This window comes from Curcuma longa, chromosome 1 (genome assembly GCF_044706935.1).
Source record: "Curcuma longa cultivar G26 ecotype Majalengka, Jawa Barat chromosome 1, ITB_CL_G26_1.1, whole genome shotgun sequence".
Classification (NCBI taxonomy): Eukaryota; Viridiplantae; Streptophyta; class Magnoliopsida; order Zingiberales; family Zingiberaceae; genus Curcuma; species Curcuma longa.
Window position 1 is genome coordinate 16,368,907 of NC_133861.1, and position 25,974 is coordinate 16,394,880.

A 25,974-nucleotide genomic window follows, 5' to 3' on the forward strand; every position below is an offset into this window, starting at 1 on the left:
ATATTCCTTCATACTAAGAATTTGAAGATTTGGTCTGACACACAACTATATATGTCTATAAACCTCAAGGTTAATTAATAGATATTTAAAAATGAAGCTACTCTAATAATAAACCTGTTCAAATAAGAAAGAATAAAGAGAAAAATAAAATAATTATTTTACTATTGTAAACTAACAAATTTATTTGTATATATTATTAAAATAATATATAAAAATATAATAATAAATAAGGTACTATATCAGGATAAACATAATAATAACAAATATAAAAATAAGGATACACATGATTGAAGTTATAATTCAAACATGACTAGTTATCAATTACAGTAGTATAAATAGATTTAATCCAAATATAATCCTGACTTGTACATCATCTCATTGTTCATCTTGACACCGACGAAGAGGAGTTTGATGGAGTCATCAAATGTAATAGAGATGAATCTATCGGAATCCAACTTACTCAAATTGATAGTTATTTTTTATAGTAATTTGTAGGTTGATTGGTTGGAAGAAAGAAGAAACGAAGGATCATCGCTTTAATACCATATTGAAATAGATAAAGATAAAGAAAAAAAGTAAAGAAAAAATAATTACTTTATTATTATTATTATTATCATCAGATTAATAAATTTATTTTTATATATTATTAAAATAATATATAAAAATTATAATAATAAATAAGGTAATATATTATGATAAATAAAATAATAATGAATATGAAAATGATAAATATAATTGAAATTATAGTTCAAATATAATTAATCATCATTAATTTAAAATCAATTTCAGATTCTTATCCATCATCTTTATCCTCGTTAAAACCACAATATCAGGCAATGCATAGTAAAATAAAACATCAGTATGAATATTTAATTCTATTGTTTTTGTTTTTTTTTTTTTTTTGCTTCGTTTATGAATCTTTGATTCATCAGACACCATGATCTATTGAGTTTTAGATTGTTTCTGAGTTTATTTATAACATAGTCACAATTCATGTGCTATCTACAGCTTCAAGGATCTTCTTGGCTATTGCACCTGCATAGACTGAAGACCTTTCGGGTATCTGCAAAATTCACAAGAACAACATCAAATAAAATCTACTGAATTATTTCTAAAGTTTAAATTCGGCAAAAGGAAAATCAATTAGAGCAGTATGACCTTTGTACTGAACATGAAGATGTAGTGAACCCCGATGTTTCCCCCAGCAACATGGCCGACGTCGAGCCGGAGCTCCTCGAGAGCCAGCGCGACGCGGAGCAAGCACTCGGCTTTCCTCTTCGTCGTGAGCTTTACGGTAGCATCGTCGTCGACAATTCGGACGTCGACTAAGCTCTCCTTGGACCTCCTCTGGAGCCAGGAGCTCCTGAGCGGTCCACTCTGCGTGTGCCCGTGCTCATCGTCGCCAAGGTGCCTGATGGAGGAGCTCTGGTCCATGTCTGCAGCACCCTCGTTGTCGTCGTCCAGCTTCAGTATCTTTCTCCTCTCCGTGCCTTGCCTCTTCTTATCCACTAGGACTCTCAACTCCTCCACCGTTCTCAGCAGCTCTTTGATGTATTCAATTGCGTCCCCGACGATGGAGGCTCTATCAACCTTCATACCAAAAATAATTTGATCGTTTTTTTTTTTTGCTTTTCTTTTTTCTGTTTGGTGGATTTGGTGGTGCATACCTTTGTTGGGTTCGGAATTAGGAGCCTCAAAGCCTTGTACTTCTCGTTGATCTGCTCCCTCCTCTGTCTCTCGGTGGCGAAATTAGATTTCCCCTCGCCTTTATTCAACTTCAAGCCTATGCCATCGAGATTTCTCGCCTCCCTCTCGTCCTCCAAACCATAGAAAGCTCCGTAGTCTTGCGGCAGAGAATGGAACAGTAGCCGAGATTGCGGCAGGGGATCGACGAACATGTTGAACGAGAAAGAAGACGGCGGCAGAGGCGGAGTCTGCAGAAGGCTTGACGTCGACGTTGTCAGAAGGTTGACATTGAGGTCGGTTGCAAGTCCACTGATGTGGCTGTAATGCGGATCCATGGAATAGATTAATCCTTCTTCTTCTGCAATCACGTCATGTTGGTTCTCGTAGATGTCTGAGATTAACGATGGTTCATGAATCATGTGGGATTGGAGTTCTCGCTCCATGTCGAAAACCGCAACGTCGTCGTCGTTGGGAAGAAGATTGCCGGTGTTGGAGAGTTCATCCATGGTGAAGGTTGTCAGCTTGAGATTACCTCGATCGAAGTCGTTGGGTTCAAATTCAGAAGGTTGCATGGGGTAGTAGCCATGGTCTGGCTCATAGTAGCCATTCTCTTCCATCATTCTGCTCTGCTTTTGATCCAAAGAAACACAAGAATTTGCAGGAATATAAATAGAAAAATCGAAACTGACAAAATAGCAAGAAGTAAGACTATTACACCAATCAATCCTTAGAATATTGAAGGGGAAGAGATGAAGATGCTGTCTTCAAAGGCCTCGCTAGGTTTTGAATTTTGCACAAGGTGAGCGATCGAAAGAGGAAGAAGTTGCCATTAGGCTTCTTGTTACCTATATATACATGTAACTTATTAATCTATCGTATCATCATTACTTATTTACTTTGCAGAGAAGCATGGGCAACTTCGGCCACCAAATTATGATTATTAGATCACTAACTCCAACCAAATCTCTCCCTGTCAAGCCACCAAATTATAATTTGGGAGTAATTCCACTGTCACGACAAGTTTATGAAAGGGAATTATTATGTTCTCAAATCTATGATTGTTTCATTCATTTATCATTTAAACTGATCGAACAATCACATGATGTATAGTAAATGATCATCATGCAAACCCACGCTCTTTTCACTTGGGCATCTTTATCGGTGTTTCTTCTTTCACAACCGGCCGGCATGGGGAAGTTAGGAAATGCATATCATGCTTCTCGTGTCTTCCGATAAATAAATAGTTATTTATTCATTAATTCTAATTGTAATAATTAACTCGTATAAGTTTAAGTGATAATAAATATAAAAAATTTGTTTATCGATGGCGTACGGCAGCGATCGAAATGGCGTATACGGGCGGTATGCGTACGAGAAAGTGGCTAAAATACTATGCGCGTGGCTGGTTGAGCTCGCTTGTACACTGCACTAATTTGGGAGACATGCATGGGCTGTCTCTATAAAATGCTAGCTCATTCCTTTCGATGTGAACTATAGAGAGGCATTTTTCTTATTCGCTGATCGAATCAACTAATTTAAAAAGAATATATAATTAATTAGACCAAACAAACACTATTGCTCCGTGAAGCTTGATTGACTTTCCCTGATCGCCACTCTGTAAGCATATCCTTTTTCATCTGCCGGTCCACCTCTCCATTGACTCATGCTTTGTGATGGGCCAGTCCTAACCTTGTTTTCTTCATTTGGTGCTCGATCGATTTACTACTGAATCCTTCTACCATTTTCACATCTTGGACCACATCAATTACCCTGCGTACTTTCTCACCCTCATCTGCCGGAAATTTATACTAAGAGCCAGGACTATTATTCTCATCGATCGTCATCTGAACATTAAATACGTACAGAAAGCACAGAAATCAAGCGTTCGTCATGAGTCCTTCATGTAGTTCTACAGTTCGTCTGAGAAGCTCGTCAGAAAAATTGCAGAGAGCCAACAATTACTGACTCATCATCAGTTCATCACTCCCCCTCGACACCGCCAATCACGGAGGCATTCCAAGTCTTTCCGGCCCTACTTTCCATCTTAAATCAGCTCAAATTAGGCAGGCCATTTCGTGATGAGCTAGCTAGCAAGACAACCCAGCCCCATGTTATTTGATGCCTCATGTTTGTCCCCTTCCTGCCATTGCCAAATGCCAACCTGTGCCATGTCTCAAGTTCTCTACTTCCCTTCCTCTCATGGCCATGACCCCCTCACAGGCGCAATATATTCTTAGTCCCGCATCGCCAGAAAGCATACTATAAGCTCCTCGGTGCCATGGCGGGCGACGGTAGGTGTTCTTTGCTCCTCCTCGCTCTCTTGCTGCTGCTTGCGGAGAAGCCGCCGCCATGCTGCTGCGCTTTGCCCCTCAAGCTCAAGGCTTCCACCATCTCTGCCCCGCCGGCAATCCTGCCTTCCTTCCCGGACTTCGGGGCAACGGTGCCGGCACTGCCCCCAAACATAATGCCGGCGTTCCCCACGCCCGGCGGCGGCGGCGCTCCGCAGAGCTCGTTCCCTACCATCCCTTCGAGCCCGAGCCCGCCGAACCCCGACGAGCTACAACTGGGCTCCGATGGCGCCCCAGCGGCCGCCTTGACGTCGGCGGCAGTGAGACTCTCGGGCGGGGCGGCGTTGTGCGGATTGGTGATCATTTGGTGGCTGGATTTCGTGGGGAATTGATGGATTGGTTGATGCCGCCGTTTGTGATTAATTTTTAGATTGTTTGGCTTTTCATTGTGAGTTTGTACTTAATTTAGGGAGGAGGATGAGATTCAATCTGACAAACTACATAAAATAATTCTATGAATGGTGTGCTATAATGTGGTGATAATTATCATTCTTTTAGTATCTTTCATGATTTGCTACTCTATCAAGTGCATTTATTTCTTCTTAATTATGAGTTCATTATTGCTAGACCAAACTCGGGTACCTGAGTATTCCTATCTTCAGGTACTTGGAATTGGGTTCTTGGGACCCAGTTATGCCCATGCCCTTCTACATTATTTCTTACTCTATATATGAAGTAATGATAAACCATTGAAAGCCTGGATTTGACTGATTTCTAATATTAGATTTGGTCGGTTGATTCGCTAATTTGCAAAGAATTGCTGAATGATAGCAGCCAGTACTGTACATGTTTGCAGTAGCAGTTGAATTCCCTGCCCATCAATGCATGTGAGCACGGGAAAGTATTGAAGGGTTATAATGATAGCTAGGAACAGGACGCGACTGAATTCTACTATTTGGATTCTACTGCACATGCAATGTCTTTCTCCTTTTTAAGGACCTTGGAGGATGAAGACAAACAAGAAAAGGTAAGGATTCTCCAAGAGTGTAATCTATTTATTGGAAGCGTTTTCCCCCCTCCAGAATGGGATCCATGGAAGCTTATTAATTGCGAGCTAGAAAGGGCAGCTTTTTATAAAATGGTCGAAAACAGTCATGGTTTCCATAGGAAAAAGAACTGCTTTTGCTTTGTGAGACCAGTAGACCGTGACTGACAATGTATTTTCAATCTAGCAGGAAATTTAACTCTAAAATGAATCTAAAAGGTTCGATTCACATCAAAACTGTAAGTCTCAATTCATATTAATTAAAACTGTACTTTTACAGGAGATATTATCTGATGTATTCCATTAGTTAATTTCCTTCCTCTGAATTCTTCGCCGAATTCAAACCCGTTGTCTAGGAGAATTTGCTCATTTAAATTCTTTCACATTATTAATTGCTGAAATAGGTTGCTTGTTGCTTTTTTTTTGAAAAATAAATTAAATAAAGGGAAGATAAAGTTCACGCAATATATAATAGATGATCAATTCAGACTTACAACTTTAAAAGCTGAAGTAGAGGCTGAAAGAACTTAGTTGCGAACTTCAACTATAAATGCAATCACTAAAAGTAGACAAAGGCAACAAGATCTCTATAACAGTTGATCATAGCCTACCCTGATATTGACTCCGGAAAAGCTTGCAGAACTGAATCTAGTGCATCTGCTGCACATACAGCATTCTCGACTCATTATAACAGTTGATACTACGCTTCCTTCGGTCAACGAGTACTTTGGTGTTTGGTCACAGCCCCGGCATCCACGTACGGCCATCTCCTTGTTTGTTGAAAAAGCGGTTGTCCTTGGTGTTCTCGCCGGCCAACTGGAACATCCGCTTGCCGTAAGACTGCTCGAACGGGATGGTATCGAAGGCGCTGGAGGGTCGCGCGGCCGTCGTCGTCGGTGGTTCAGCATCGGAGATGACACCATCGAGTCGAGCCCCACTAGAAGCAGCGGCGAGAGGCACCCCTGTTTTCTCCGTCACGAGTACAGCAGCCAAGATCGGAGTGAGGGCGTAGGCTTCTTCTTCTTGGGTGGAACGGTGGATACAGTGGCTCCGGTGAAGCGCTGGAGTGGACGAGGAGGCGCATGAGGCGGCGGTTCTGGACGGGGAAACGGAGAGTTTTGGGAGACCAGAAATCTAAAAAAATTATTTTGAGAATTTATTTATTTATTAACCTTTAAAATTTATTTTTTTAAAAAATTAAGCCAAACAAACAAGGCATAAAATGTTAGAATATAAAGGTAAAATCATAATTAAAATCAATATTATCCCACAAAGTTTATTAGGCATCAAAAGATTATTAGGTGGTTTGATCCACTATGAATTTAAATGTTAAAATAAAAAAATTAAGACCGTTTATGTTTTCTTTTTTTATTCATATATAAATCACTTTAAGAAAATTAATTCAAAATCACACCTAAAATTAAAGTACAAAACATTTAATACGGTTTCGACTTTGATCATTATTGATTTGTAGTTAAATACGGTTGAGATTAAAACAATCATCTTTTATCGTCAATGCGCCGAAATAAATCTTATCCGTGCACATTGTGGGTCCCCCTCACAGTTGACGCCCTGCCCAGCTGCCCTACCAAATTTAATGCTTGACGTAACCCAAAAACGCTGTGACGACCAAACTGAATTACGTGTTACATTAAATGTTGTGTCAGTCTCAAAGCCAAAGGCAACGTGAAAGAGCCTTTGAAGTTTGAACTATCGCGATGCATCTCCATCAGACCATCGCGGCATCACCATGTATAGCTCATCTCCTATTCCTAATCAATGTCTGAAATGGTTAACGTTTTCAAACATTAACCCTAACCTCCTCCTAAACCTCCACCAAACTCCCCCAACTGAGCATTAAATAGCTTTTACATCATCTACCCAACTCCTGTACGACCTCGCTCTTTATTAGACACACGACTGTCGTCCAACCACAGCTGAAGCCTCCCTGCCTGCCACCGAGTCAGTAAGGCATGGCTGCTGCCACCACCTCCTCCGACTACAAGCCTTCTTACCAGAGGCTGCACAAGCTGCCGGAAGAGAACGAGCAAGTCCGACAGCAATCAGCATTATTCGATGGCATCCTGGTAAGGAGGAACAGGTGGCTGAGGCTTAACAGAGGAGGGAGGTGCCGGCGGCCACGAATCCGGGTGGCAAGGCTGCTGAGGAAGAAGACAGTGGCGGTGAGGGCTGCGGTGAGCGAGTCTCTGGCCAAGGTGCTCAAGAGGCTCAAGGAGGGAAGGCCTTATCTTGGGGAACTCTTCGCAGGGAACTACCTGTTCATGCAGGTGAGCCCTTCGCCTACCCTTCCCTATCTGGAGAAGACCTTCTTGCCTGTTCCCGCTGCTTTTCATAGTCACAGCTAGTCATGGCTATTGCTAAAAAGCACAGTTGTTGCGTTAGATTTCTGATTGCAAGGTTAGCTGATCAGTGTTAATTCTTGCCTGCTTCTTCAGTAGCAAGACGAATAAAAAGTCTTGGAAACACGTACGGTTGTGATTCTTAGGATTCTGAGGAGTGCTCGTCTATTGTATATCTTGGCTAAATAGTTTAATTTGCTAGATTTGGGGAATTGATTCAGTTTGTTTGATTTTAATGATAAACTAATTTACTCAATTCGATTTATCTAAAAAAATAATTGATTTTAATAGAATACTTAGTATAACTCTACTGTCATGAATAAAAACATATTGTGTTTATCCTAATTTTTTTATCTACAATCCTTCCTTATTTTAAGGATAAGTAAATTAAAGACAAACAGATTCAGCATGCACATTTAATTATCTAAATTCAATCAACTTTTACACCGATTTAAGTTAAGTTTGTTAAATCTATTAATTTGGGATATCTCTTGATTAAAGAAGGGCGACAATCTTCTATAAAAATGGAAAATATTCTAAAAATTGAGATAGAGTGTCGCTTTTAATTACTCTGTTAGTTTAATTATCTTTTATATTTCTGTTTTTTTAGGCTAAGTTTTTGAAATATCGCATAAAATAAAGATTTATTAGAAAATTTCTCTTGCATCATTAAGATAGGGGTTTAGTTGGTTGAAATAGGATTGAGTATTTAATTAAAATTGAATTGAATTAATTAAAATTGAATTAAATTATTTTTTTAAAAAATTAATCGACTGAATTTTTAAATAAAAATTAAACAAATCAAACTGATAAAATATCGATTAATTCTATTTTCAACTGAATTAACCGAAATAATTAAAATTTTAAATTATTATAAAAAATTTATTAATTAATTAGGGATTTATAAATTTATTAACTTAAGAATTTATACATTATTTTTTATTTTAATTTATTTGATTTATTTAATTTATTTGATTTAATCGAATAAGAAATTTTAAAATCGAAATCGAACAAAATTAATCGAATTAATTAATTTTTTAAAAACAAATAATCAAAATTTTGAAATAATCAAATTGAATTTTTAAATTCGATCGATTTAATTGATTTATTCAATTTAATCGAATTTTTATCTTTTGTGTGACTACAATCCTATTGTTATAGATTAGCTAAACTCATCAACTTCTACATTGATTTAAGTTTAATTAGTAGGTTAATTAAATCTATCGGTTTTGAGATCTCTCTGCTTAGAAAGGAGTTAATCTTTTATAACAATGAAAAATCTTTTAACAATCAAATAACAATTTTTAGAGTTTCTATATATATATATATATATATATATATATAAGTTTTTGAAATATTTTAAGAAATAAAGATGCCGTAGAAATTATCTATTTCAGTAGTTTTGAAAATTATTTTAGAGTTGTTAAATAAGAAAAACAACCGAGCACGATGATAATCTCATTTCAATTAAATATTAAAGTATTTGTAAAATAATAAAAGTGTTAAAGCCATATTAAAATAATTATCTTGTTATCCAAGATTCCAAAATATAATAAATTACATGTCTTTAAGAAATTTATTCTCTAAATTATTTTGGAACATCTTAAATTGTTTTGATTCAAATGGTTGGAGAACCAAAATTTGGATTACAAGGAGAGATACACATTCTTAAAAATTCAATATATCGAACTGACGAATTGAATAAATTAAAATTGAATTAATTATTTTGTTTATAAATCAAATTGATGGAATTTATAATACAATAAAATAAATCAAATTAATATAAAATTAATTAATTTGATAAATTATTAAATTAATCAAAATTTTATTAACAGTCAATTGATATCATTCGAGTTTACCACTCGACTATTAAATATATTATTTCACTATCAAATTTATCAATTGATCCAGTTGCACAGTTGATGTCCTATCCTATTGTTCACAACATAACAATAGACTTATATCAATTTAATTTAATCGATTTAAGTTAATTTAAAATTTTGAAAATTAAAATTTAATGAAATAAATTGAAATAATTTATTTTTAAAAATAATTTCAAAATTAATCACCAAACTTCTGCATTTTTTTGGGTTCACAAAGTTTAGGGCATTTAATTTTGTTCTCTTGTTTAATGGGTTTTTTTGACGGGAATTATTTAATGGAAAACGCTATTTCACTTTATTTGAAACCAACACCTATGCGAAATCGCAGATCCGGTGATTGGAGGACCCAGCTCCAGGCTGAGTTGCGGCAAAGAGAATCGTCAATGATATGTAAGTGGGATGCCCTAATCCCCCTCCCCCTTTAAATTTCGCTCCTTTATAGGTGATTGGATCATACACGTGAAGATTGCTCATTGAATTGTTCGATATTTGAATTGAATTATTATTCGGGATCGAAAGCGTTTTGATGTTTTCTGTCAATTTCTGAACTTCTGCTGGCAACTGTTATCGTTTCTATGTTAACTGGTCGCTTTACTTGCATATCTGGATTTTTTTAGTGATAAAATCAACTTGTCATTTTTTTTAAAGAAGAACGATGCCATGTACTAAAAGATTCCCAATCTTTTGATTCCCTATAAACTTTAGCTTCATGCTTCCTTCGTTATTAAGTTGCTGATGGGATGAAATAGTCCAAAGTTTTCTCTGTCAGTGGAAGCTATATTTTTTTTATTCTACGACAACTTTAGATTGATGAGATGTGGTGTTTTTGTGGATGAAGAGTTTTTTTGTTTATTTCCTGCAATGAAATGTTCTTTGAAAAGTGATTTTTTTTTCAAAAATATTCTGATATCAAATAAAATTAATGAAGGTAAAAAAATTAAGGGTGTAAAAAATGAATCCCATTCATCGATCTGATCCGAGTTGATCCGAAAATTGATTTAGATTGAGGGTTTTAGATTGAATTGAGTTTGGATTGAATTTGATATGTCGATAATGATGAAATATTAAGATAAAATTGAAGAATTATAAGAGAAAATAAAAAAATATTTTTTTTGAATTATTTGGATTGGTCAAGTTATAAGAGTTTGAGTTTAGAATTTTCGGATTGAGTTTGAGTTCAGTGTGAAATTTTTTTATAATATTTATGTTTTGACAAATTGACACCCTTAAAAAAAATAGAATTTCTATGATATGGATGGTGAATTTGAAAAAGCTGTTCGTATGTCTGATGAAAGGCATCAAATGTGTGAAAAGTATGGACATTGAAGGATCTAAAACAATTTTAAAAAATTAATTTGATAGAGTGCTTATTGATATATACATGTATTTTTTTTACTTGTTTTTCTCTATTTTATTTTAATGTTGAAAGGCCCTTACTGAGGTTCCCATGCCCGACTAATGCCTGGGCACTGTACAATGGGTTGAGCAGCTACTGCCTGAAATTACTTTTCGAAGCTCGGATTCAATATGGTTTAGGGCTTGAAAATCCACGAAAATGATTCCTGATACGAACCTCAATTGGATAACTTTATTAGGGACATCATTCATGCTTCTTCTTATGATATTTATCAATATTGTATGCATGCTTCTATCCCTTTTCCTGATGAGCTATGCTAATATTTCTAGAATGTATATGTGTGTTTCTCAAGTGATACAAGCGTCTGCATCAATTTTTAGTACAATTATATTTATTAAATAATTAAAATTCGAATTCCTGTTGTCTTTCAATGATACATCTACTCTGCGCAGGCATTTTTACATTTGGTTCTTTCTTCAATCATTGTCTTTTAGACTTTCAATTTCTAAACATGTTTATAGTATACAAATCTTCTCTCTTATCTACTGCCCAGATGCTAATTGTCATTCGTCTATCAATTATCTACTATTCTATCGGTCCCATAATTTTTGTAGTATAATACTTGAATAATTTACATTTCAGAGTGAACCTTTTGATGAGGCATCTGCCGATCGATTTGCCTGTGCATGAACTTCAGAATGTTATTATTCGGTTTGAGGAGAAGATGTATACTACAGCTGCAAATCAGGTAGATCGTGTTATCTTGTTCATTTACTCAGCTATCTTGTTCTGGTCTGTACTAGGATGCTTTTAATCTCTGTTAGGTTCATGCTTAATTTTTGTTTTAATGTTTTTTTTTCATGACTGATGAAAATGAACATCATTGTCTTATGATAATTCTCGATATCTATGAATCAAATGTAGCAACACAACTTTTATTGGATCTCTTATTATGGTAGCAAAAAGTAGCTAGTTTTTCTTCTTTCTTTTTGTGTCCTCAGGCAACCGAATATTATCTTTCTTAGGAATTTATCCTTCATAAAAAAATCTTCATGGTGCTCACAACCTCGACGATCGAACTGCACTGGTGTTAGTTTTGTGCAGTTTCATTACCAAAATTTTTTTTGGACGATTGCTTAGGTTTCTAAAAAATTATTTTTATTTCACTATGCAATTTAAGAGAGGCAGAATCAGTTCTCTACTACTGCTGTTTTTTGCCTATATTTTGTTAATCTTCTGATGTATTCCCCTAACACTATAATTTCTCAGGCTGAGTATTTCAGAAAAATATCTCGAAAGCTTCAGATAATTGTGAATGAGATTCAACATCCCAGATGGCATGGAGAAATCAACCGTCCTATTAACCAGAATCCTGTGTATCCAAACATGTAGCGTAGAAGTTTTCACTTTCATCAAGGTTTGGGATCCTTGATATGGATGTGAATAATTTTTATTGGAAATCATAGATCTATCTTTTTTGTTTCCACTTTTTTTCCTCCTGTTTTCTGAGGATTGAAAGATTGCATCTCTCATCACCACTGTTGCCTTTCAGTAATCAGGATGCCTTTTGCAGACTAGTGTAATTGGAATGCTAAACACGAGTTGTTTGAGAAAAATAAAATGAGAATCATATTTTAAAGCCTTTGCATTGATTTCAATGCGTTGATGAGAATGATGAACTATTTCAACAATTCCAAGTTCCATGGATTGCTTATTTGTAAACAACTTAATGCTTCAATTACATGCCCGTGTAATGATCAGCATTTTTAAAACGTTTGACTGGTGCATGTCTGGACTGAAGCCTGCTGCAGGTGCTGTCCTACCTGCGTCAAAGAAAAGACAGGAGCACATTAATAAATTAATTTAAATTAACTAATCATATTAAAATAGTTACTCTGTTATTTGAGCTTTCAAAAACATACTAAATAACATGGGTTTAAGAAATTTTTATTCTCTAAATTATGTTGGAATAAAAAATTTTAAAGCCTTAAATTGTTTTTGATTTAATGGCTGGAGAAATCAATGGTTGGAAAACCCAAATTCGAAATGCAAGGCTGTTTCAGTTCTGTTTTTATAATTTTTCATGAAAATAATAAGCAAAATAAGTAGAGCTGAGTAATTTAAATTTAAATTTAAAATCGAAATAGAATAAAAAAATTAAAATAATCAATTTAAAAAAAATAAATTTCTGAATTAATCAATCTAAAATTTTGAACCGATGTTATTTTGATTTAACTGAGACTTTGAAGTTGTTTAATGAGAAATCTGAAAACGTTAAAATCGCTTTAAAACTTATAAATTGTTATGATTTCCCTTTAAAAGTGGTAAATTTTAACTTCGAAAAAATAATACCTAAATTTATCGTAATGATAAGATTTTATTATAATAGCAAAATGGTACCATTTTCAAATTTATTGTTATTATAAAAAATTGTAAATGTTAGAAAGTAAAATTAAAATTTTTTAAGTAATTTCGAAAATCATAAAATATATTAATTATTATATAATACGACATGGCCACGAGTCCGTTCCTTTTAATTCGGAAGTTCGGACGGAGAACTTCTATAAATAACCTCTCTTCCCCTGTCCGCTCGTCTTCCCTGAACCCTTCCGCTCGTCCTCCCTGAACCCTTCCGCTCATCTATCTCACATTCGATTCACCTTTGCTCTATTTTCTGTGAGCGTCGCATCCCTGAACCCTTCCTCCTCCGCTTCCTATCCATTGTCTCCTCTATCGCACATCCGATTCTCCTTGGCTCTATTTTCTGTGAGCGTCGCATCTTTTTGGTCCACGAGGTTAGATCGGTTGGAATCTTTTTGCTTCACAAGTTTAGATCGATTGGATGGAGGCGAACAGTTGGAGGCCGGCTCAGGGGGAGCCAGCATCTATGTCAGATGGGAGATCTGGTGACTGGAGGACCCAGCTCCAGCCCGAGGCGCGGCAGAGAATCGTCAATAAGATGTAAGTTGGATGCCCTAATACCTCCCTTTAAATTTCGCTCCTTTTAAGGTGATTGGATCATCCGCGTGAGTAATTCTTTAGATTTACTGATTGAATTGTTCGATATTTGACAATTGAATTATTATTCGATTAGGGTGTTTGCGTATGTTTTCTGTCAATTTCTGTACTTTTTCTGGCAAGTTTTATCGTTTCTTTGTTAACTAGTTTCTCTACCTCTATCTCTGGATATTTATTTAGTGATATTCTTCTTTAAGAATCAAATTTTCATTGTTTTGTCAGAAGAACGATGCCTTGTGCTACACAATTCCCAATGTTATGATTTCCTATAAATGACTTCATGCTTCCCTCGTTATTAAGTTGCTGATGAGATAAAATAGTCCCAAAGTTCTCCTCAGTGGGAAGCTATATTTTTGATTCTACGAGACCTTTAGATTGATGGGATGTGGTGTTCTTATGGATGAAGAGTTTTACTTTTTTTATTTCTGCAGTGATACATTCTTTGACAAGTGATTTTATCAAAAATATTATGATACAAGTAAAATTAATGGAAGGAAAAATGGATTTTCTATGATATGGATGACGAATTTGAAAAGCTGCTCATATGTCTGGTTTCTTATTAGTCCATATAAGAAGGAAAGGCATCAAATGTTTGGGAATAAGGGAGCGTTGAAAACAATTTTTCCCCCTTTTATATTGATTGTAAAGTCATGTTGCCCCACCCTGGTCATTCTACCTTGTCTATTATTTGAAATATCATAGGGTGTTGAATTCTTGGATACGGATTATTTTTGTGATCTAGTTCAACTAGAACTTTGTACTTCCACACTACTAATCCTATGCTCTGTTCTTCCTGTTGTTTGGGAAATTATGATGGTGGAATGATGCTGGATTTCATTGCCCCTATTTTGTCCATTTTTTTAAAATTTTTTTTCTTCTTCAAACATATGACCTATAGATTAGGATGAAGTACTTGCATTGAAATTACTAAAAAAGGAAACTGGCTCTGGAGTACTTGTTTAATTCTTGCTTAATTGTCAAATATTATTGTCTACATGACATGGGCGGTCATAGAATTTGTTACATTCTGTCAGGAGCTTGCTATTCACCTACAGTAGAAGGTCAAGAACTTTATATTCAACATTAATAGATTACAATGCTTTGTTCTTTCTCCTATATAAGTTTATCTCTTAGCTTAATTTTATTGAGGAATTGACTTCGCGGTTAGTATCAAAAGTACTTGGATTTGATGTCACTATTATACTTCTACTGTGGTCTCTCTGTGAATTGTATTACTTGTATCTGATTTAACATTATATACCTCAAACCTAAGAGTTGGGATTTGAGGATACCTAAAATTGTACATTGTATTCTAAAGTAATTCAGTGTAAAAATATATATACACTATTGGAAGCTCGCTTGATTAAAGTAGAATATATATTTGGAGTATGCCAACTTACTCCATAACTAATATGTGTAAAGTAGAATTATATTTTAATCTAAACTTTATGATTGACCATAGTTCTAAAAAGCAGTATAGGTGGCTGTCTAGTCCCAAATGGGAGGCAATCACTTCACCTAGTAATTAAGAGATCTGATCTAGGTGGTTATTTGTACCTCTTTTCCTGATCAGCTCTTCTAATGTTTCTAGATTTTCTATGTTTTTGTTAAGGGACACAATTGTCTTCATCAATTTGTAGTACAATTATAGTTATTAAATATTTAAAATCAAACTTGTATTGTCTTTCAATAACTAGATCTACTATATGCGGGCCTTTTTACATTTGGTTATTTCTTCAATCATTGTCTTTTAGGATTTTAATTTTCAAACATCTTCATAGTATGTGCATTTTTGGACCAAATCTTCTCTCTTATCTATTGCTCAGATGCTAGTTGTCATTCATCATAACATCTCTCTTTTCTACTGCTCAGATGCTAGTTGTCATTCATCTATCAATTATCTACTATTCTATTGGTCCTTGAATCTTTGTTGCCCCATAATTTCTGTATATTAATTCTTGAATAATTTATATTTTAGAATGGAAACTTTGAAGAGGCATCTTCCAATCTCTGATTCTGATGGTCTAAATGAACTTCAGAAAATTGCTATTCGGTTTGAGGAGAAGATATATAATGTAGCTGCAGGTCAGGTAAATCTTGTTATCTTGTTTATTTACTCAGCTATCTTGGCCTTATTTGTATTAGGGCGCTTTTACTCTCTGCTAGGTTCGTGCTTAACGTTTGTTTTATTGTTATGTATGCTGAAAATGAACAGTAGGACCTCATGAAAGTTCTCAGTATCAATGAATCAAATATAACAACACAGTTTTTCATAGTATCTCTCATTATGGTAGCAAAATTAGTTTTTTAAAAATTTTTTTGTATCCTCAAGTAACTGAATATTCTCTTTCTTAGAAATTTATCCTTCATAAAGAACTTCATAGTGCTAACAACCTGTAGGCTTGATGATCGAACTGCATAGTGTTATTTTACTATGATCTTTTTGGATGATTACTTAGGTTTCTGAACCTTTTTTTACACATTCCTTCTTTTGTTTGTCTATATTTTGTTAAATTTCTGATGTATTCCTCTAACACTATAATTTCTCAGTCTGATTATTTGAGAAGAATTTCTCAAAAAATGTTGTCAATGGAAAAAAAGCCTCAACATCCTGGAGGATCTGGACGAATCAACCCTTCTATTAACCAAAATCCTGTAGATCCAGGTATGTACTGTTGAAGTTTTCACTTACATCTAAGTTAGGAGGATCTTTCATATGTATGTTTTTGCTAGATATCTTCGATCTTACTCTCTCTCTCTCTCTCTCCACCCCCCCCCCCCCCCCCCCAACTTTTACTGTTTAATTATGTTTTTCTCCTATATAACTGTAAGCAAAAGATTTCCTCAATATCAATGTATTGATTTTCTTGTTACTGCTTGTCCTTCAGGAATCAGGATTCCTTCCTGGAAACTGTAGTTTAATCAGAATGCTAGATACCAAAGTTGTTCGAGTTGAATTTATTACATGTATTATGCTCATCTTCTCAATTGTTTTTGTAAAGTTTGGGAAAACTGAATATTATATTATTCAAGAAACTAATAACAATGTATATGTTAATATAAGACATAGTATTAAATCTAAAATCCCGAAGGTGATTCGCATATGTTATATACATGCTGTGAGGTGAAGTTGGCAAGTTGGTTAGTGGCATTGTCCTGGTTGCTTGTGAAGGCCATGATCACCAACAGGGTGTGGCAGGAATCACCGGTAGCAACTACAGTCTTGAGCAGTAGAGAATCACCCTAGTGTCGGTGGATGGCATTGCCTATAACACAAGAGATATAGTGTGTGAAGGGAGTAAGAATGCTGTAGGCATCGATGAAGATAATAACTCATCTCATGCAAATTGGGATTAGGAGCGAGCAGTAAGAAGATGGCAAAAGAGACCATGAAAAGTAAAGAGGACCATAGATGCAGTGAGACAACAATGAGAGAAACCACAAACAGGAAAGAGAAATACATTGATTGTGGGGAGGTAGAAGAACTATATATGTGTGTGGTTGTTGTTGTTGGGTCTAGCAATGATGGTGGTTGCCTTGGTGATGGTGGCAGTGGCCTAGGAATCACTCTTTTAAAATCTTAACCCTGAAAAGGAGACTATGATACCATGTTAAGTGTAGAGAATTGAATATTTTGTTCATTCAAGAGGCACAACACTTTTATTATATAGGATGCAAGAAATAATCATAAACCAAGATTAACAATGTGAGACTAAATCCACTCTCCTAATAACCTAACAACTCAACACTCTGAACAACTTTCATTATGACATTTCTCTATTTTTTGGTCTAGATTTTACCATTTCTTTTTAAGTTGTATTCCTCTGTGTCAAGTACAAACCACAGAATTTACTCCCAACCATCAACATTGTTTTCCACATGGCATACTAGTCTTGGCCATGGGCACAAGACTTGTGATTTCATGGGGTCATGATGAAGTTTATGTGTCGTCAGCTATGACTTGCACTTCTTGTGTTATGGAAATTAAATACTAGAATTTGTTTTCTTTTACTCTGCACTTAACCATTCGAGGCATCAGTACATGAATGAAATAATATACTCTCTCATTAGAGCCCTGTTGTCACGCCGTTGCTCATTTTTTTGTCTATGTTTTTTCAATCTGTTACTACAGCGAATCCACCATCAACAAGGCAGCAACTTTTACCCCAGAACACACAACATAACTCTTCAATTGCATCACAAAGTACTTCCAACCTATCTTCTGCATTGCCATCCATCATAGGTCCCAGTCAGTCTACTATATCCAGTGTGAGCCAGCCATCTAGCTTGCAGAACATGACCGGCATATTGCAGAATTCTATTACCAACTCATTGGGGCAAGCTGCAGCAACAGATATATATTCAACTGCACAAAGACAAATGCAGGGAAGGCAGCAACAACAACAAATGATTTCCCAGCAGCAGCATCAATCACAAAACCAACTTCTATACCAACAGCAGCAGTTTCAACCTCAATTACTGAAACAGAAACTTCAACAATCGACACTCCCACAATCACATGTTCAGCAACAAGCTCTGCTGCAACAAACAACACAACTGCAATCTTCTCAACAGCCTCTAATACCAGTAACATCAAATCTTCAGTCGGGCCAATCCAGCATTCAGCAAACACAACCTGGAGCAATACAGTCAATTGTACCGTCTGGCTTATCCCAAAATTCCTTGAGTTCAGTTCAACAATCTGGCACATCCTTGCTTCAGCAACAGCCTCAATCAGTTTCCAGACAACAACAGCAACCACAGTCTAACATGCTTCAACAAACACCTTTGCAACAACATCAAACTTCGGCTCCTCAACACTCTAACTTACCTATGCGCCAGCACCAGCAGTTAATGTGCCAACAACCAAATATATCAAATATTCAACAATCCCAGCTGGTTGGTCAACAAACAAGTGGCACTGAGATACAGCAACAACAACAGAGGCTACCAACTCAACAGAATAATCTATTAAGCATGCAACAGTCTAAGCATTTGTTGAATCAACAGTCAATGTCTTTACATCAACAACAGATGTTAGGCACTCAAACTAACATCTCAGGGCTTTCTCAGCAGCAGCAGCAGCAACAACAACAGCAACAACAAATGCTTGAATCATTATCTAATGTCTCCAATGTGCAGCCGCATCAGCGCCCTATGCATGTGCTTCAACAAGCTAAGACAGTTGTACAGCAGCAGCAAAACCAGCAGGCAACTTTGGCAATGCTACAAGCACAAGGTCAACCTCAAAATCAATCATTGCAGCAACAACAGATTTCTCATATTCAATCGCAGACTGCACCACATCAACAACAGTTAGTACAGCAACATATTGGTTCATTGCAGAGAGATATGCAACAAAGAGTTCCAGCTTCAGGTCCCATACTTCCCCAGAATGCAATTGAGTACCAAAAGCAATTTGTTCAATCACCAATGGGTCTTCAGGAGGTGTCTTCTAGTTGTAAGTCTGTACATTTTCTATTTTGTGTTTTTCCTTAAAATTAGTGAATGCCTCAATATATCTTCAATTCTTTCATTAAGTTCCTAAACCCATGAGTGTCTAATCAAATATTTTTCTCAGTTTTCCCTTCGAATGAGTAGTGTCTTAATTTTTCTCAGAATGAGTTGATGCAATTGGATGGGCAGGTTATCATTAGTGTTTTACTTACCTGATATGACATGGAAAGCTACTATGACAAAATCTCTATGCTTTCATGGACTAGGTTATGTGCAGAACCTGTATTCTCAAATTATTGGATTGGTTGGACTGACAACAAATGCAAACACATGCCTAAGGGGAACTTTGGCTGGATTTAATCCGTTTGGTATTGCTTGGCCAACTTGACTAAGCTAATGAACTCCCAGCAATGGATGCTTATATTGATTTTCAGCCTTATCATTTTCCTTCTTGTTGCTCAATCTCCACACCATGGTGAGATGTGAAAACCATTGATCCCATTTTGACCCCTATATTCTGAATAAACTTTTGCACGGTTGCACCATATGTACTGACATTGTTCCATTACGTGGGGACACCCATCGAAATAACTAGTTGGTGATTGATACTACTAACTGGAACACCTAACAGTCCTGGCACTGAACTGCTTAGTGAGGTAGTAAGCATACTTGGATGGAACATCCTAGGTAGTAGGAAAAGCTAATGGTAGTCCCTTCAGGAGACTTGTGATGCTAATCATCACAATGGATTGCCCTTCTGGTTTTTTTAATCTGTTGTCTATATATTTTTTTGATAGTAGGTTCTTCTGTGCATGTACCTAAAGAGTAATCTTAATGGTTGCTGATCTTCTGCTTTTCCCTCATTTTTACAGCTACATTGGATTCCATAGCACCAACAGGAATTGTTGCAGTTGATTTGCAGGAGGAGATCTACCAAAAGGTTTGTAACAAATGTTCATATTTTTTCCTCTGACTGTGCTGACTTTTTGTTCCTTAATTTATCTATTATTATTGAGTTTGTTTATTATAGTAGGCTTATTTGTAGTTGAAGATGTCTTGTTTCATCTAGTTTCTTTTTTTTTTCCTTCAAGAAGTTTGATTGTGAAATTGTAAGAGCAAATTCACAGGCAGCAATGTATATGCCCCTGGAAGTCACAAGATAGTTGTCAAGTAACTAGTTATGGTATCTTTATTTATCAAGCTATATGGAGCTTGGAAAATTTAAAATTATCCATGACCTTTTTTTAACTAGCCATATGCTTTATCTATCACTTGTGAATCCTGATATATGTTTTTTTGATAAGCTGACTTTTGTTTTTAACATCTTGTTTGTTGATAAAAACTGAGTAAATATTAATGACCTTTTTTACTACTCTGATGAGGTTACTAAGATCTGGTTGGTGCCATTAAAGTTTTGTTAAATAACCCCTAACAGTTGTGAATTGTGATATATGGCATGTAATAAGCTAAGTTTTATTTAATTTTTAACATCTTAGGTGTTCCAAATATTCCATCCAGATTTTATTTCTTTGGATTGGCTTTCTTAAGTCCTATTATATGCTTACTATTTACACAATTACTTTGTATTTTGGCAACGCTATCACCAATGCACACACACCTACATAGCTACACATGCTTCCATTAGTATCTGCACGCATCTATCTTACTAATGAACGTATTTATTAATTGGCTGTTGAATGAAACTAACATATTCTTCATTTGTGGTAGGTGAAGTCCATGAACGATCTCTACTTTGCTGACCTGCATGATTTTTACCAATGGATTTCTCTGAAGTTACAGCAGGTAATCATCCAGTTGTTTCTGGACAGACTTTCTCCTACTTTCATTGGAATCACTCACATGAATCAAACTTATCTGTTGTCTTTGTTGTTTGTCTTACATGTTGAGTTTCAGAATGATGCTCCACCATCTGCAAATGCAGCAGAACAATTGCAGAAAATGAAAGGTTTTAAGAAGATGTTAGAGTGCATATTGCAAGTATTGCAGTTACCAAAGGCTAATATCCATCCAAGTCTCAAGGACAAAATTCCTATTTATGAGAATCAAATTCTAACTATTCTAGCTTCAAATAAGAAAAAAGCTATCCCTTTACAGCCACCTGGACAGCAACAATTTCAGCATCCCAATAGCCATTCTCAATTGGTGCAACAGCAACAACAAACTCAAATTTCTCAATTGCAACAACATGACAACTATACAAATCAGCAAAATAATATTCAAGGTTCTTCGAATTCAATGCAGGCACCAGCTGTGCAAGGCATGCAACATGGTTCTGTGCCATTATCAGCACAATTTGGTGTTACATCTCAACAGAATATCTCAAATGCATTACAGACTGGACCTTCAGTTGATACTGTCCAAGGAAATTCTTTTAGTTCATTGCAGCAGGGAGCAATTGCTCCCATGCAACAAGGTGGTCTGGTATCTACCCGGAGTTCCATTTCTCAACAAACCAATGCTAATGTTATGCCAAATGCCTCAATGAATTCATCGCAAAACAATGCAATTGCCAAGCAACCAAGTTCTAATGTAATGCAACAACAACATTTCAAGCAGGAGCAGCAGCAGCAGCAGCATCTGATGTCAAATCCTCAACTAAAGCAACAATTACAACAGCGTCATATGCAACAACAATTGCTGCAGCAACAACAAAAGCAGCAACTACTTCAAGCCCAACAACCTCTACAGCAACAGTTGCAACAGCAACAACAAAAGCAACAGCAAACCTCACAGATGCCATTGCACCAAATACAACAGCTCCACCAATCAAATGAAGTCAATGACTTGAGGTTGACACAAGCACCTGGTATTAAGCCAGGACTTTATCAGCAACATTACTCAACTGGTCAAAGACACAGCCATTATCAAGTGAAACCAGGTGCCACTTTCCCAATTTCATCACCTCAAAATTTGCAAGCATCATCTCCCCAAGCTTCTCACAATTCTTCTCAAATTGACCAGCGTTGTCAGCTATCATCTCAAATAAAATCTGGAACACCTTTACAGTCAGCTAACTCACCTTTTGTTCCATCTCCGTCCACTTCTATCGACCCCTCCCCAATCCCATGTGAATCTGAGAGACAACTTTCTAGCTTCACACCATTACCTAATGTGGGCCATGTTGAACATCAACAAACAGCTACAACACCTCAGTCTCAATCTCTTGCTGTTGCTACACCTGGAATATCAGCTTCACCTTTGCTGGCAGAATTTTCATGTCCAGATGGTAATCAGACTTCTGTTCTGAATTTGGTTCCTGAGAAAGCAAGTACCACAGAGAGGCCTCTTAAACGTTTAATAGAAGTGGTTAGTAAACTATCATCATCTTGTTCAGTTATATGATTTTCCACATAACGTGAGTTTAATAGCATATGTTATATGACAATGCTCATGATAATTGAGGCTTCTGCTTTATTCTTTATACCTTTTTCCTGGCAGGAGTTATTCAACGAAATGCCATCAGTAGCTCTAGGAAACTGTATATCTCAATAACCATTTCTCTTTCTAGAGTAGCAGTCATAATCAGGCGAATTATTGATTTCATGAAATATAAGGTTGCATCTGCTAGAGTGGAAGGGAATGGAATAAGAATGCTTCATTCCCCCTATGATTCTATTCCATTTCTTGGATGGAAAATTTGAGACAGAATGATTGATTACAGCAAATGACTCATTCCATCTACACTTTTAAGAGGTGGAAAGATCCATTTCACCTTTATCAAGTATAATGGTTACTGACCAAATTATCATTTAAAAACTATAATGAAGATAAATAAAATGAGTGGATTGGATAGGCTAGATAAGCTGGTTGGACTCGTCAGTTCTGAGCAGGCTGATGGACTGGGTGGGTTGGTCAAGGCAAGCATGCTGGATGGGCCCGTAGTGCTAGTCATGTCGGTTAGACAAATAGGACCAATCATGCCAATCAAACCTGTGAACTGTACAGGTTGCACATGTCAAGCGAACTGATTGAACTAAGCATGTTGGGTGGATCAACCAAGTCAGATGTGTCAAAAAGACAATAGATTGGGCACATTGAACAATTTAGATATACCAACTAAGTCATATTGTCTGGAAATTTTAGATAAACAAGATGGGTCAACCATATAATGAATAGGCCCACTATTTATAACATTCCATTATTACAACCAAATAGTAGTATTGAATAAGATCATTCCCTTTTTCATTTCATTTTATTCCATTTCTAATCTCATTATGATTCTATTTGATTCCATTCTAGAGGACCAAATGCACCTAAGTGTTTATTAATATTTGTTATAGTTTCCTAGTTCATTCTTTTGAACATGTAGAATATGGTTTAATGTTATTGAAGGTCGTCATTTTTTTCTCCATGGTGCAAAATATTCTAACTGGTTTTCTGCTGTGTTACTCATCTTCCCCTTGTGGGTCTGATTTTCTTACTATTTTTCTCTGTGTCTACATCCTAGTACCTTCTTCTCTTGCCATCTCTTGTCATCTTTGGCCTACCTCTTTATGTTTTGATGGATTGCTACTTTTATAGATTTGGTTTGGCATATATCCAAACTTTGGTTTGGGATTTATCCTTAATCAAAGTGCTGGATAAGCATTGAATTGGTGACTGTCATGGAGAAATGAAAATCTGTTTATGTTTGGTGAATTCTTATCATATGATGCTGAATTTAGTTCTTAGTTTGCCCTGATAATATGCATAATCATTTCCGGATAAGAATCTTTTACAGCCAGCCTCAGCTTTGGCTTGGGTGTTTTGTCATTATTTTCAATTTGCCAGTCATACTAGATTATTTGTACTAGACTATATTAGCATCATTGTAAATACCCAAGTAGTTATTTATGGTTTGCCTCTGGATTTTACACACCCTTGAGTCTTGACAATTGTGATGCCTGCGTTGAGACCTACCTTTTCTTTATGATTTAGTAGCTGGATGGTCAGTTTGATTGAACAGTACAGAAAATGAAATTGACTAATCTTAATGTTCCAATTTACAAGTCCTTTCCTATGACTCTCTCTCTCTCTCTCTCTCTCTCTCTCTCATATACTGGGCACAATTTATGTGTATTGTAATGTTGTAGTGAAAGTCTGATTCTCTTTGGAGTTTGGATATAATATATTGGTTCAAGTATAACAATAATTCATAGGCATGTTTATTTCATCACCCTCTTGTATTATATGAACAAAAACAATTTTCTCTTAAGTTTACAGTGTTGACAATATAATCAACAAAATATTTCAGATTCAATCATCAACACCCCAGGCTTGGAGCTCAGCTGTTCGTGATATTCATTCTGTAGTTAGCATGATAGACAGGATAGCAAGTTCTGCGCCAGGAAATGGTTCTAGAGCTGCAGTTGGTGAAGATTTGGTTGCAATGACAAAATGCCGTTTACAAGCCAGAAGCTTAATGTCTCAAGATGGAAGTGGCCCAACAAAAAGAATAAAGCGTGATATAAGTTCCATGCCTTCGAATAATATTTCATCTGCTGGAAGCAAAAATGATAGCCTTACGCAATCATATGGTTTTCATACATCTGAACTAGAGTCTACTGCCACATCATGTGCTAAGTCACAAAAAATTGAGGTGGGATACTGTTCAATTACTTTTTTGCAAGCGAATTCTTCTACAAGTTTTTTTTTTATAAATATTTTTTATTTACTATTCATTCAGTTCTTCAGTGTTGTTTTTCATGGAGGCTTGATATTTCTATATCACATGGGATTTATTATTCCAGAATTAGCTTGAATTTTTTCAGCTCTCTTTTCCTATTTTGTGCATATCAAAAACTTTGGAAACTAGTGCTAATTCTCTTTGTTTGCTCATTGATTATAGCCTAATAGAAACCTGTCTTTTCAGAAAAGCATAGAATCTTTAACTGATACTTCTGAGAGAAATCCGTGGCATCTGAAATTGTTTTTTTCATCTTCTATTGTTGTAATAATTTCCTTCTCACCTCAGTCTTCTGCTCATCTTGCAGTATGTAGCTATGATTTTTCTCTAAAAGTTTTTTGGGCAATTATTAATTCTGTTAGATCATAACACTGTGCAATTGCAGGTAAATCATGCCTTAATCGAAGAGATAAGGGAGATAAATCAGTGGCTCATTGTTACAGTGGTTAACATTAGTGAAGAGGGTACTGATTCAATTTCTGCTGCCTCAGAAGGTGAAGGAACAATAGTGAAGTGTTTCTTCAATGCTGTGGCTCTATGTCCAGCCTTAAAGTCTCAATTTGCCTCAGAAGATATGGTCAGTTCAACATCAGAAACATATCATATGGCTCTGAGCTACTTTCAGTTCTCATCTGTTCTTACTTTTTTTAGCTCTTTGGTTGTCCAGGGTCCAATTCTACCTCTAAGGTTATTCGTTCCCTCTAATTATCCAAAATCTTCCCCTGTTCTTTTGGACAAGCTTCCAGACGAGCAATGGTATGACATTTTTCTGTAGGTCAATGTTTAGTCAAATAGAGTTAAAAGCATCAAACTGACATTTTTGTTTTCATTTTAAAAAGTAGGGAATCCGATGATCTTTCTGTGAAGGCTAGGTCAAGATTTGTCATTTATCTTCGCAATCTGTCACAACCAACGTCGCTACGAGAAATGGTAAAGACATGGGATGCATGTGCTCAAAGAGTGATTACCGAGTACGCTCAACAGACTGGTGGAGGGACTTTTAGCTCCAGACATGGTACCTGGGAAAACTGTGTAGGTGCTTGATCCACAATGTTTAATGTAATTGCTTATTAGAATTAGCTTCAAGCCTTTAGTTGAAAGTGTCAGACCCCATCTAGCTGTGTGAAAAACTTGGATAGTTGATACAGAAATTATATGATAATTTTATCTGGTTCCAGTGGTAATCCATATTTA

The 25,974-nt window shown here is 36.0% G+C and overlaps 3 protein-coding genes and 1 long non-coding RNA gene across 6 annotated transcripts; 3 read left to right on the top strand and 1 right to left on the bottom strand.

The window, feature by feature from the left end:
- Positions 1 to 991: 991 nt before the first annotated feature.
- Positions 992 to 2,464, bottom strand: LOC141835972 (transcription factor EAT1-like). Its single transcript, XM_074723418.1, has 4 exons — positions 2,402 to 2,464; positions 1,668 to 2,312; positions 1,159 to 1,590; positions 992 to 1,063 (listed from the first exon to the last, which is right to left on the bottom strand). The coding sequence occupies exons 2-4, from the start codon at positions 2,304 to 2,306 to the stop codon at positions 992 to 994; spliced, it is 1,143 nt and encodes a 380-aa protein (XP_074579519.1). The 5' UTR covers positions 2,307 to 2,312; positions 2,402 to 2,464.
- A 1,432-nt stretch (positions 2,465 to 3,896) lies between these two features.
- On the top strand, positions 3,897 to 4,507 carry LOC141831830 (uncharacterized). Its single transcript, XM_074719271.1, has one exon. The coding sequence runs from the start codon at positions 3,965 to 3,967 to the stop codon at positions 4,364 to 4,366; it is 402 nt and encodes a 133-aa protein (XP_074575372.1). The 5' UTR covers positions 3,897 to 3,964; the 3' UTR covers positions 4,367 to 4,507.
- A 5,056-nt stretch (positions 4,508 to 9,563) lies between these two features.
- LOC141813692 (uncharacterized) lies at positions 9,564 to 12,261 on the top strand. Its single transcript, XR_012600403.1, has 3 exons — positions 9,564 to 9,652; positions 11,262 to 11,367; positions 11,889 to 12,261. It is a non-coding gene; the product is annotated as an uncharacterized LOC141813692 (long non-coding RNA).
- A 971-nt stretch (positions 12,262 to 13,232) lies between these two features.
- LOC141841197 (mediator of RNA polymerase II transcription subunit 15a-like) lies at positions 13,233 to 25,942 on the top strand. 3 transcript variants are annotated; one of them, XM_074729341.1, is made up of 11 exons: positions 13,233 to 13,580; positions 15,616 to 15,727; positions 16,188 to 16,302; positions 17,770 to 19,098; positions 19,967 to 20,034; positions 20,823 to 20,897; positions 21,009 to 22,421; positions 24,349 to 24,693; positions 25,166 to 25,357; positions 25,448 to 25,536; positions 25,620 to 25,942. In XM_074729341.1, the coding sequence occupies exons 1-11, from the start codon at positions 13,462 to 13,464 to the stop codon at positions 25,822 to 25,824; spliced, it is 4,062 nt and encodes a 1,353-aa protein (XP_074585442.1). In that variant the 5' UTR covers positions 13,233 to 13,461; the 3' UTR covers positions 25,825 to 25,942. The 3 variants fall into 3 exon arrangements, with proteins under 3 accessions (XP_074585442.1, XP_074585449.1, XP_074585435.1); XM_074729348.1 differs by having other exon boundaries at positions 25,623 to 25,942; XM_074729334.1 differs by having other exon boundaries at positions 25,166 to 25,536; positions 25,623 to 25,942.
- Positions 25,943 to 25,974: the final 32 nt, after the last annotated feature.

What these genes read in the sequence shown, in the direction of transcription:
- LOC141841197 (XM_074729334.1), top strand. Translation starts at nt 13,462, where the DNA reads ATGGAGGCGAACAGTTGGAGGCCGGCTCAGGGGGAGCCAGCATCTATG. An exon ending in AGGAGGAGATCTACCAAAAG is followed by an intron (nt 20,035 to 20,822) that starts GTTTGTAACAAA and finishes CATTTGTGGTAG; the next exon opens with GTGAAGTCCATGAACGATCT. An exon ending in TTTCTCTGAAGTTACAGCAG is followed by an intron (nt 20,898 to 21,008) that starts GTAATCATCCAG and finishes GTTGAGTTTCAG; the next exon opens with AATGATGCTCCACCATCTGC.
- LOC141831830 (XM_074719271.1), top strand. Translation starts at nt 3,965, where the DNA reads ATGGCGGGCGACGGTAGGTGTTCTTTGCTCCTCCTCGCTCTCTTGCTG.
- LOC141835972 (XM_074723418.1), bottom strand. Translation starts at nt 2,306, where the DNA reads ATGATGGAAGAGAATGGCTACTATGAGCCAGACCATGGCTACTACCCC. An exon ending in TAATTCCGAACCCAACAAAG is followed by an intron (nt 1,591 to 1,667) that starts GTATGCACCACC and finishes TTTGGTATGAAG; the next exon opens with GTTGATAGAGCCTCCATCGT. An exon ending in TCTTCATGTTCAGTACAAAG is followed by an intron (nt 1,064 to 1,158) that starts GTCATACTGCTC and finishes TGAATTTTGCAG; the next exon opens with ATACCCGAAAGGTCTTCAGT.